This window comes from Heterocephalus glaber, unplaced genomic scaffold (assembly GCF_053883595.1).
Source record: "Heterocephalus glaber isolate CG9 unplaced genomic scaffold, H.glaber_assembly_v1.0 deba00001532, whole genome shotgun sequence".
Classification (NCBI taxonomy): domain Eukaryota; kingdom Metazoa; phylum Chordata; class Mammalia; order Rodentia; family Bathyergidae; genus Heterocephalus; species Heterocephalus glaber.
The window spans coordinates 26,941,964-26,954,648 of NW_028258330.1; the positions used below are offsets into that span (position 1 = coordinate 26,941,964).

Sequence of the window (12,685 nt, forward strand, 5' to 3'; positions counted from 1 at the left end):
TACTATCTTTAAGAAATCTCTGTTTTCAGGGTCCTTAACCACTATCCTGTCTTCTATATCTGATATTCTGTCTTCAGATTCTCTTAGTCTTCTCTGCATGCTTTCAATGGAGTTTTTAATCTCCTGGATATCTGTTTGAATCTGTTTCATGGATTCCATTTCTTTCTTATGTTGGGCGCTCATGGTTTCCATTTCTTTCTTATGCTGAGCATTCATGGCTTCCAGCATGTTTCTGATCTCATCTATTTTCTTATCTGTTTCTGCTCTAGAGCTTCTAATCATGACTTTCACTCTGCTCACCATGTCTGTATTTATCTGGGAGATTATTTCTGTTTTGAAATTTCCTAGAGCCTCATGCATCTGCTTTGTTACTTCCTGTGCTATCAGTTCAGGGTGTCCAAGTGGTTGCTTATCAGACTGTTCCACCTCATTTCCCCCAGAATTTCCTTTTTGTGGTGTGGAAACCTGCGTTTGTGCCTTGCTTAAATATCTTCTCATTTTTGTTTTTGGTACTGTCCTTGATTTAATTCCTGGGTTGATATTTCAAGATCGCTTAATGTAGGTATCTTTGTTGCTTGTGTTTAAAACCCCTGTGGAATGATTGCTTTTCAGAGGTGTCTTCCAGATATAGCTTGTGTTTGGGTTTTGAGACTCTAATGACTCTGAAGCTATTATATTTTTCTTATACCAGGAAGGAAAACTAATTAGATCAATCACAACATGTTAGCCCAAATGACATAGTCAGCAATACCATAGCATCAAGCACAGCTTAGAAAATGACAATTTGTGTTAGTTATTAATCTATCACTTTTAACTATGTAAGTTAAATTAAAACTGAGGACCAACCCAACATAAGTTTATAGTGAATCAACTCTTCAATATAGCATCTTTCCCCTTCAGGGTGGGGAGTTAAAAGGAGTTGGGGAGGGAGGGACAGGTAGAAAGAACAGATAAGATTAGCGGTGAGGCCAGAAGACACAGAAAGATCACACAAACTCTAAGAAGTTGTTAAAGGCAAAAGAAAATGGCAGAATGAAAGAACAAAGATGTGAATAGAATCACCTATCAGCAACAGGGAGGCTAGATACCAAATTTACTTTCCTTTAAACCTAATGATAATCGAGAGAAGGAAAAAGAGAAGAAAAGAACATTAAGGGAGAAATCCGAATTCAGTGCAGAAAGAACAAATGGGGAGATGAGGGGCAATGTGGGACAGTGAGAGAATGAATGAGAGAGAAAGAAAAGATGAAAAGAAAGAAGTAAAACTTTGAAGAGTAGAAAAAAAGTAAAAATTAAGAATAAAAAATTATTTTTCTTTTTTGTGAATAGCAATAGAAATTATGGGCCTCCTTCAGGGTATGTCTCTGCTGTCACAATAGGCAACCTAGGAATCCCCGTGCATATACAAGTTAATGAGTCTCAGCAAGCCAGCAGCAGACCAGGTACAGTGGTCTGATGTGCCTTTGTTGTGGAGGTTCTCTTTGCTTTTCTGCTGAGCTTCAGTTTTCTTCGAGGAGCCTGAGAAGCCCTCTTTCTGTTACTAACTTCTGCTCTATCTTGTGGCGCTCAGGACAAGGGTCTTTATAATCTCTTGTGCCTCTATAGTGTGGGACCAGGTAGCAGAAAAGCCAGAAGGTAGGCGGCGCACCGGGTGGGGGGACTGAGCATTGGAAGTGCCCGGGCGGCTAAACGGACCTCACCGTGCCGTGGGCGTGGCCCGGGACGGCCGCAGGAGCTTCAAGCTGCTTGTCTTGTCTCACCCGGCCGGTCGCCGTGGCCTCATGGTTTTGTTTTTTTTGTTGCAGATAAGAAAAACTAAGGATCAGAGGGGATACGAGCTGCTCAATGTCACATAGTCAAGGACAGAACCAGGATTGGGATCCTAGTCTGACTCCAAAGCCAGTGTTTGTATTCATCTAGCCACTCTTCTGATCCATCCATTGCTTTCAGCATCTCTTTATTCGTTTATTCAGCTGCTGTTCCCTGAGCATTTACCATGTGCCTGAGCCCAGACAATAATTATAAACCAGACCAACAAAAGCTCTGCTAAGGCTTTGGTCTAACAGGCAGGTAGCTGGATAGGTGTTAGTGAAGGGGTCCAGCTTGATGGATAGGGACTGTGCTGTTTTGAAGTTCCTTCTCATCCAGGTCTGTGCTTTCATTCCTCAGAGAATAGAGAACTCTTCATAGCATAGGCAAGCCTTCGTGTTGCTGGCAGATCGACTATCTATGGTCTTTCCCCAGGTTTGGTCGCAGGCGTGTGATCATCAAGAAGGGGCAGAAGGGCAGCAGCTTTTACTTCATCTACCTAGGAACACTTGCAGTGACAGAGGATGAAGATGGCAGCAGTGCCTTCCTGGACCCCCACCCGACATTGCTGCAGAAGGGCAGTTGTTTCAGGGTAAGGTCAGGGGAGGGGCCTGGCTTCTTGGGTTGCAGCTGGGGTGAATAGGAGTCCTGCTCAAACCTCTTGACCAGGCCCTGTTTGGGCCCCAGTGCCTTTATCTATCAAATGCTGAATGAGTTGGACCAGGTAATGTTCAAAGCTGACCTCTTCACCTGAAGCTTAAGAAGTATGTTACCTGTATAACCCCTTGAGACACAGTGACTCCACAATGAGGCCTCTCTAGCTTCCTCTCCTCTGGCCTGTCCAGGCCTATTGCTTCTTTTTCCACCAGCAGCAGATGAGTTGGGGTGGGGAGAAATCACATAGGAGAGAAAGCAAGAGCATAATGGGGGCCAGGGAGCCTCAAGTCTGGAGAGGAGATGTTTCAGGAGGGAGATCAAAGGGAAGGTGTGTGCAGGGCTGTGAGCAGAAAGCTGGAGGTGGCCTCACACTTGGCCCGTTCCTATCCACTCAACAGGAAAAGCCCCTTCTGAATGCATCAGTAAGGTGGGCCACTGTGGCCTGCATGGAGGAGACAGAGTTCCTGGTTGTTGACGGGGAGGACTTCCTTGCTAATAAGCTGGATGAGGAAATTCAAAAGGATACTCAATATCGATTTGAGTTCTTTAGGTAACTCCATTCAACATCTTTCTCTCCTTCTTTGTTCCTTAGTGCTTGACTTTTTCCTAGGCCTGGTAAGAAACTTCCCAGGTGCTGTTATCTCTGCCTGGAATGCTATGAAATATCAACCTCCCACCCAACTTTTCTGTCTAGCCAAATTCCTACTATACCTTCAGGTCTCAACTCAATTGACTTCCTTGTGGGATAGCAAAAATAAGACCAGCTAATATAGATTGAACGGCCCCTGCCTCGCAAGCTCAAGGTCCTGAGTTCGATCCCCAGTACCAAAAAAAAAAAATTTCTTCTGTAGTTTATATTTTCTATCAGACAGTAAGCAGTCTAGTGGCAAAGACAGATTTATAATTTCACCATTATAATTCTCATGTTGTCATTGTGCTAGGCACATGCAGATGTCCAACAAGTAAACATTGAATAAATCAGTTACAGGATACAAGTAATTCCAGCCATATGTGGGGCTGAAAGTAAGCACCTTGGTTATGGAAACCATATATGACAACAACAACTAAAAAACAATTCATATAAAGCAAAAGATTTTTGTTCTGATTACTTACATAAACGGCCAGATAAAGATGTATAAGCTAAATCTCATTTAGCATTCTTTAGTTATTTGCCTTTATGTAAAAGAACAAAAATCCAATGAAACATCTGCACTGGCTCTAAAAATACTGGTTGCAGTGTGCCACAGCTATAGAGATGGATGAGAGAGGGGCTGGTCCCTGTGACTGGAACCAAGAAAGTCCCAGCATCACAAAAAGGGTGGGACCTGGGAAAGGGAGGATTTAGTTCTGAGGGGAGGAGCTGTTCCATTTTTTCAAACTGTGGAAAAATAGGTCTGACTTGTTATCTCTGCTCTTAGGCTTGTTAAAAGGAAAATTCCATAGACTGATTATTTGAGCAGAGCAAAGCAAAAATAATTTGAGAATCAGGCAGTTCTCAGAGCCAAAGCCAGTTTTGAGAATTTCAACCAACAATGAGTTCACATAGCATTCATAGGAAAACAGATATGAGGCATAGAAAACAACATAATTGGCTACAGCCTAGTCAATCAACCAGTCAGTTGGTTACAGTTTAACTAATTAACTGTTTATAGCGCAATCAGTTCACTGGCTAGCAGGGCCTGCTGCACCCAGTTAGCTCACTTACTGTGATTAAACTCTGTTGGTTTGGTCTGTGGGCCCAGCACAGTTACCAATCCCAAATCCATAGCCTCCTGCAAATTCTGCTCAGCAGGCTTATCCACAAAGTAACTTTGAACAGGTTGCTTCATTTTTCTGAGCTTTATCCTTCTGCTCTGTAAAAGGAGGTGATGACACTTCTCTCCCAAGCTAGTAAGGGTAAAGGTGAGGCCTGAATTAACTTGAGTTAGCCCAAGTTAACCTTGAGTCCACCTGTGCTAACTCAGCCTGCGTCAGTTGAGTTCTGAGCACATAACCTGTTGATGCTGAGAAAATCTAAGATGATTATTAGCCCCATTAGCCATATATGAGAGAAAACAAGCCTGTGATCAGTGGTAGAGGAGGTCAGGGGAAAGGATGGTCACTGTGGGGTATGCCTTCAACCACAGGGAACAACAGGCAAAAAGAGGAGAATCCAGAAGTACCTCAACTCCCTAAGTAGGGGCCAGGGATTTAGCTCAGCGGCACCATGCCTGCCTTGCAAGCACAAGGTTCTGAGTTCGATCCCCAGTACCCCCCCCCCCCAAAAGGCTCCTCCTAGGCCTAGAGCCATCAGGACAGAGGCAGGCAGGTGGAATGAGCTGCCCCAGTAAAAGTAGGACCAGGACAACTGGGCCAGGGGATAGAATAACCAGTGAACTTAAGTAGGAAATATCCTGGCCATATTCCTGGGAATGAGTCTAGCTTAGTGAACCACAAAGTCAGGGGTGGGTATCTCCTCACCAGTTCAGACTGGGGAGGGTCACTTGAGATTCGGGCAGCCTGAAGAAGAGACACAGAAGTGTGGACTGGATTAGACATCTTTATTCAGCTGCTCAGCTATAGTCTATCTGTTTAGCCACTCTTGTGGCCCCAGCTACTGTACACATGCAGCAGACCTTGGCTGCTTATTCTCCCATTCTTGCAGCCATCCTCAGCTGCTTAGTCTACATTTACACCAAAATACACAAAAGTGGCCATGTGCCAGTAACGACCTTGGTTATATAAGTTATTTACACCGGCCAGCATTGACCTTGGCTACAGTAGTTATTTACATTGGGGTATCAGGAAATGTGCCTGCACTTGGGTCCTGTTGACACAGAACCCACTGTCAGATCTCCTTTACCCCACAGCCTGAACCAAAGTACTGCCATATTGCGCTTTCATGTTTCCCTATGGGGGCAGGGATGGAGAAGTAGAAATGAGAAAAGCTCAACTGGATCAACTCAGGGATATCTGAGCAGCAGCCAAGAGGGACATTTGCTTGGAGAGGAGGGCCTTGAGAAGAGGGTGTGGGAGATTGGCTCTGGGTTAGGTGAGTTAACTGGGTAAGGTATGGTAAAATCTTCCACCTCAGAAATTTTCACAAGTAGAAAAGCACTGGGCATGGTGGTGCATGCCTGTAATCCCAGCACTTGGGAGGATCTCCACAAGTTCGAGGCCAGCCTGGGCTATATAGAGTTCAAGGCCAGCCTGAACCACATAGCAAGACCCTGTCTCAAACAAACAAACAAACAAACAAAAGAGTAGAAGAGGATGTTCCCTTTTGGTGCTAAGATCTGGGCCACCTTATGTAATACAGAGTGATGATGAATTCTAACAAGATTTTTCCTGCAGGAACATGGATCTGTTTCAGTCCTGGTCTGATGAGAGGCTCTGGCAGCTAGTAATCCTGGGCAAGATAGAGAAATTCTCATATGGCCAGCTGATCACAAAAGACTTGGCAGAGTCATCCTGCATCATGTTTATCTGCAAGGTGAGAACTCCAGTGGTGATGGTGCTGGGATGAAGCTAGGAAGAGCAAGCCTAACCTGATGTCCTGTGGCCAGACTCTTTCACAATATACAAGGTTCGCTTCATGTTCTGACCTTCCTCATCCCAGCTGTCAAAGGCAAACATTATTCTTTGTCCTGCCTGCCTCAGAGGGTTGCTGTGAACTTTGTGTTGTTTGGTTTTTTGTTTGGTACCGGGGATTGAACTCGGGACCTTGCACTTGTGAAGCAGGCGATGGAATCACTGAGCTAAATCCTCGGGCCTGCTGTGAACTTTAAGATGTACTGTAGGGCCGGGGATTTAGCTCAGTGGTTTCGCCACCTCCTGCGCAAGTGTAAGGACCCAAGTTCGATCCCCAGTACCAAAAAATAAGATGTACTGTAGTTCCCCTACTAATGGGGGGCACACACTGCAAGACTTTCAGTGGATATCTCAAACTGTGAACAGTACCTAACCCTCTGTATGCTCTGCTTTCCCATACATACCTGCCTATGATAAAGTTCAATTTATAAACTATGCACAGTAAGGGATTAATAATAACCAATCATAATATTAGACAATTATAATATACTATCATAAAAGTTATGTGAATGTTGTCTCTCTCAAAACATCATGTACTGTACTTGTGATGATGTAAGATGATACTTAAAGAAAACTTCTCTTTGACATATCTGAATTGCCAGCATCAGTACTCTAGTGCTTGGAGCAATTATTAAGTAAAATAAAGGTTATTTGAACACAAACTGTGATACTATGGCAGTTGATCTAATAATGGAGACAGCTACCAAGTGGCTTGACAAAAGTATGATTTCATATCCCAGTAGGAAAGAGAGGGATGGCCGGAGATATAATCATGCTATTCAGAATGGATAATTGGCCAGACGTGGTGGCGCATGCCTTTAATCTCAGCACTTGGGAGGCTGAGTGGCAGGAGAATCACCATGAGTTTGTGGCCAACCTGGGTTATATAGTGAGTTCAAGGCCAGCCTGAACTATATAGTGAGACCCTATTTCAAAACAAAACAAAAAACCCCAGAATTGTACACAATTTAAAACTTATTAATTGTATATTTCTGGAATTTTCCATTTAATATTTTGAACCATAGTAGATCTCACATAAAATCCCTGGTCATACTTCACATGCCTTATCTCTTTACAATCTCACAAGAGTCTCAGAGATGTTGGTAGAGTCATATTCCCTTTTTACAGAGGAGCAAACAGAGACGTAGGAAGGTTAAGTTGCTATGGAAGGTCATATGCTTGATGAGGGGCAGAAGGAAGGTTCTACTAGGTTTTTTTGATTCCAGAGCTCTTTTTGGGAGCTGGGAGTTAAGTTGACCTTTCTGTCAGTGCCTTACATGTCAAGTCACAATAGACATTTGTTAAGTTTTTGCCAAGATCATGATATATTGGTACAGGATCTAGAAAGATACAAAGATGGAAAAGACTGGGTCCCTCTTTGTATACTTCCTCCACTAGATTCTGAGCATAGACAAAGCTGTCAGTGCCAAGTACCAAGTGGTAGGTGCAAATTGCAAGTTCCAAGAATTCAGGGGAGGAAACTTCTCTGGAAGATGGAGGCCTTAAAGAATGCTTCCCAGGCCCAGGGATTTAGCTCAGTGGTTTCACCGCCTGCTGCGTTAGCGCAAGGACCCAAGTTCGATCCCTGGTACCAAAAAATTCCCAGAGGAGGTGAGTGGGAGGATGAGCCTGGTTGTGTTCTGGAGCTGGCTTGTACTTCCCCACAAGAGTTGATTGTTAAATATTCAGGAATGTTGTGGGTTGGTAAACACAATAATCATTAAAATTAAATGGTATAGGGCCAGGGATTTAGCTTAGTGGTTCCGCCACCTGCCTTGCAAGCAGAAGGTCCCGAGTTTGATCCCCGGTACCAAAAAAAAGAAAAAAAAATTAAATGGTAAAAGCCTACAAGTAAATAAGTTATATTAGAAACAAGCTTTCTAAATACTGAGAGCTCATCATTTTCTAATCATACTGAATTTACTATCATCTATGTCCTTGAGGTTACATCTTTAATAACTACATGTTAGAAATACTATATAAATGTGTACATCTCTTCATAACTACACATTTAGTGACCTCACATTAGTAGTTTACAGTGAGAATAAGCAAATACCCTGTCAGGTCTTGGTTCATGGCTTTGCTGGTTTTCTTAAGAAAGTAATTAGAGGGGGCCAGGGATTTAGCTCAGTGGCACTGCGCCTACCTTGAAAGCACAAGGTCCTGAGTTCCATCACCGGTACCCGGGGTGGGGGGTGGGGGTGGTAACAAGAACTGGGCATGGTGGTACATGCCTGTAGTCCCAGCACTGAGGAGGCTGAGGCAGGAGGATTGCTATGACTTTGAGGCCAGACTGAGGTACATAGTAAGGTCAAGGCCAGTCTGAACTACATAAGCAAGACCTTATATCAAAAAAAAAAAAAAGTGGGCTGAGTCTGCAGCCCTTACATTGCAAAGGAACAATCTTAGGAACTATCCTACCAGCATTTAGGAACTATTATTTGATGTATCATAAAACTTAATTATTGATGAACAATTGAAATTCTGACTTACATAGTGCTAACACTTAAAAAAATTCAATATAATGAATACAATTCATGTGAAGGAGAGAAATAAATAGTAGATCACAAATAAGTTTTAACAACATTAAATTTATTGAGAAAAGACTGGATTGGGGAAGCTGGGAGTGGTGACGCTCATCTGTAATCCCAGCACTTGGGAAGCTGAGGCAAGAGGATCACCATGAATTCGAAGCCAGCGTGAGCTACATAGTGAGACCCTGCCTTAAGTCCCCCCCACCAAGTTTTTTCTTTTTTTTTTTTAAATTCTAAAGAGGAGATTGGTAATGAATCAATCTCTCACTCTAGAAATTTGTTCCTTAGTCTGGAATGTGCATTAGAGTAAGTGCTGCTGGTAATTCTTTTTTTTTATACCGGGGATTAAATTCGGGCTCTTGTGCTTGTGGGGCAGGTGACGGAACAACTGAGCTAAATCCTCGCCCCTGCATGTAATTCTAATACTGGAGTACTTTAACCTCATTCTAAGAAAAATGATGGAGGTCACAAAGTGTCAACAGGTAGAAGGGCTTTGGGCCAGCAGATGAGTTTAGTTTGTCTGTTATAGTGTTTCACTAAAATCTGATTTAATTGTACAATCTTTAATTAAGGTTTTATAAGCAAAGTCTGATTTCTAGCTTTGAGAATTCTGGACAGGAAACAACAAGCTATATTCTACTGTGGCCCCCTCTGCCTGGAATTGAAAAACCCCTGCCCACTCTAAAGGGATTGCTCTTTTTTCTCACTTTTATTTTCCCTTGAATTTTCCTCTGCAAGACCAGGCAGTTCCAATTTTGCTTGTGCTGCCACTAGAGGACAAAATCAACAGCTGGTGGCTAGATGTTCTTTGGATCTGGGAAAGTTGGAAAACATGATTTCCTGCTGGCATTGAAAACATAATGTCCGTAAACAATTCATTCTGAGTTGTTGATCATTTGAGGATACATGGTAAAACAGTTCTCCCCACAGATATAGATATAATTAAAGACCCACAAGAGACGTTCCAAGAAGAATCTTGGCATTTTGTTCTCTAACACCTGCAGTTCCTGGGTGTTGAATGTTTGTTGAATGAACATTGAATAAAGCTCCAAGCACAATACCCGCATATAATAAGGGCTTATTAAATATTTGCTCCTTTCTTTTCCTTCCTTGACAACTGTAATCTGTCTTGAACCTTAGCCCTTTACACTGTATCTGTTAGAGTTCCTATATTTTTTTATTAAGTTTATTGGTACATTTTAGGTATACAATACAGTTACATTCATCATTGGGAACTTGTACCTTTACATGATGTATCTTGGTTCTTATTTTTCCCCATTCCCCTGCCCTCACTTCAACACCTCTAGAGTTCCTATTTAAAAAGGGGGAGTGGGCCGGGGATTTAGCTCAATGGTTTCACTGCCTGCTGCACAAGCGCAAGGACCCGAGTTTGATCCCCAGTACCAAAATAAAATAAAATAAAATAAAAAAATAAAAAGGGGGAGTGTTTTATTTTGTTTTGTTATGAGATGGGATCTCACTCTGCAGTTCAGGCAGGTCTTGAACTCACTATGTAGCCCTGACTGGCCTTGAACTCGTGGTGATCCTCCTGCTTCAGCCTTCTGAGTGCTGGGCTTACAGGTGTGTGCCACCATGCCCAGCAAAAAAATGGGTAAGATTTTATAAAGGTAGGAAATAAAAAGGAGAAATGGCATACCTTTCTTACGTGTCAGATTGTCAAAGTTTAAAAGTATGAAAATGCAGTGTTGGGAAAGATGTAACAGGCTCTGTCTGGAAGACAGTTTAGCAATGGGTATCAAAATTTAAAATATGGATATTTTAGGAATTATTCCCGGGGAGATAATCAAATGTGGACATTGTGTTAGGATAAACTATATTATGCTACAAAAAAAAAAAAAAAAAAAGATTAAGAACATTTCTGGCAGCCCAGAAGACTCCTTTTGGCCCTTCTCAGACAAAATTCCCCTACAAAGATAATCACTCTCATATCACCACAAATACTCACTGTGGTTTTGTTTGTTTGTTTTTTTGTTTTGATACCAGGGATCGAACTCAAGTCCTAGCACTTGCGAGGCAGGCGGCGGAACCACTGAGCTAGATCCCCAGCTCTACTCACTGTGTTTGACTTGCTCAACTGAATATTTGTTGCTTTTAATTTTATAAGGTATAGCATATATAGAATAATATATAGTCATTAAAATGATAATGTAGAACAATGAAAAGATGTTCTTGATTTATTATTGAATTTCTAAAATGGGCACAAGAGCCTGTTTTACATACTCAAATCCACTTATGAAAACTTGTATGTAAATGTCTTATATGTTCATAGAGAAAAGTTTGAAGTAAGTGCTTGCGAGTCAGGAGCAATGCCACTGAGATAAATTCTTGGCCCCTGAAGTAATATTTTGTAGTATGTTTCTATTAGTTATTTCTGACTATTCAGATAATGTAGTTTTAACTTTGTGTTCTTCTGTTTTGTTTAATTTTAGAACAATTTTAAATTTTTAGAAAAAGTTGCAAGAACAGTACAGAAACGCCTAAATTACCTTACTGAAATTCACCAGTTAACATTTTGCCACATTTGCTTTTATATTTTCCCTGCCTGAATCATTGGAAAATCATTATACTCATTTATTTCTTTTTTTCTAACAAATTTTATTTTATTTTATTCCATTCCACTTCTCAAGCCCCCTCTGTTCCCTATGACTCATTTATTTCTGTATACTTTTTTTTATTTTGGTACTGGAGATCCAACTTGGGACCTTGTGCTTGCAAGGCAGGCTGTGGCACCACTGAGCTAAATCCCCAGCCCTATATACTTTTTTTTTTAAACAAGGCTTCACTATGTAGTCCTGCCTGGTCTTGAACTCACTATGTAGCCCAGGCTGGCCTCAAACTCAAGATCCTCCTGTCTCAGCCTCCTGAGTGCTGGTATTATACGCACGTGCCACTGTGCCTGGGCATTAGTGATTATAAGATCAGAAATCAGGCCGGGTATTTAGCTCAGTGGTTTCCCCACCTGCTGCACAAGTGCAAGGACCCGAGTTCGATCCCCAGTACCAAAAAACAAAACAAAACAAAGAAATCAACTGCAGAATAATTATTAAAATTAAGGAATTAAGGGTTGGGGATTTAGCTCAGTGGTTCTGGCGCCTGCCTTGCAAGTGCAAGGTCTGGTGTTCAATTCCCAGTACCAAAAACCAAACAAACAAAATCAAGGAATTATAATACTGATAGAATGTATAATTCACAATCATAATCAATTTTACCAGCTGACCCAATGATGACAATTTTACCAGCTGATGCAGTGTCTTTATGGTGACTTTTTTCCCCAGGGACAGCATTGTATTGTATACCTCCATTCACAAACAGTTCAGTTCTCAAAAGCATTCAACAAAATTTTGCTTCCATTCATAAACTCTATTGGTGACAAACACAACTGTGGCCATCTTCCTCACACAAACACAAACATGACATCTTCCCCAAAATTGTAAAACAAAATAAGTTTGTGAACCCAGGCACCACTGTATTTAGGGTTTTTTGTTTGTTTGCTTTTCTTTTTTGTTGTTGTTGTTTGTTTGTTTGTTTTTTGAGACCGGGTCTCACTATGTATTCCAGCCTGGCCTTGAACTCACTATGTAGCCCAGGGTGGCCTTGAACTTGTGGTGATCCTTCTGCCTCAGCCTCCTGAGTGCTGGGATTATAGGCATGTACCACACCATGCCCAGCTGTATTTAGTTTTTATGCTTCTTTAGCTATTTGCATTTTTTTATGATGAGTAGATAGCAGTTTAATTAAAGAGAAGAAAGGAATACAAAACAACTTGCATTAGCAAATGAAACAAAAAGGAGTGAGCTGCAATATAGAGAGCTTACTTGCGAATCCTAGCCTGCCTGGTGCATCGAGGTTTAACCCTTTATTTGTACTCTTGATGTGTCCAGGGCAGCTGTGAAGTCCTCTGGCTGATAGACCTTGGGACTTCCCCTTACTATTACAAGTGGATCTGGTAGCATCTGGAGTTGATAGATGACAAGCCCCTGAGGGCTCACCTCAACGGTAAGCCAGATGGCTGCATGAGGTGGCCCTAAGCATTGCCGTGGGCGCCTGGGTTCTGTCCTGGTTCCATTTCCTAGCTCTAGAGCTTCAAGGGCCAG

General features: G+C 42.0%; 1 protein-coding gene across 1 annotated transcript in view; it reads left to right on the forward strand.

Moving 5' to 3' along the window:
- Positions 1-12,685, forward strand: part of Cnbd2 (cyclic nucleotide binding domain containing 2) — an 84,418-nt gene that overhangs the window by 25,549 nt on the left and 46,184 nt on the right. Inside the window, 4 exon segments of the mRNA XM_087189132.1 lie at positions 2,245-2,401; positions 2,865-3,016; positions 5,800-5,938; positions 12,473-12,587. Coding sequence (XP_087045258.1) covers positions 2,245-2,401; positions 2,865-3,016; positions 5,800-5,938; positions 12,473-12,587 — 563 coding nt within the window.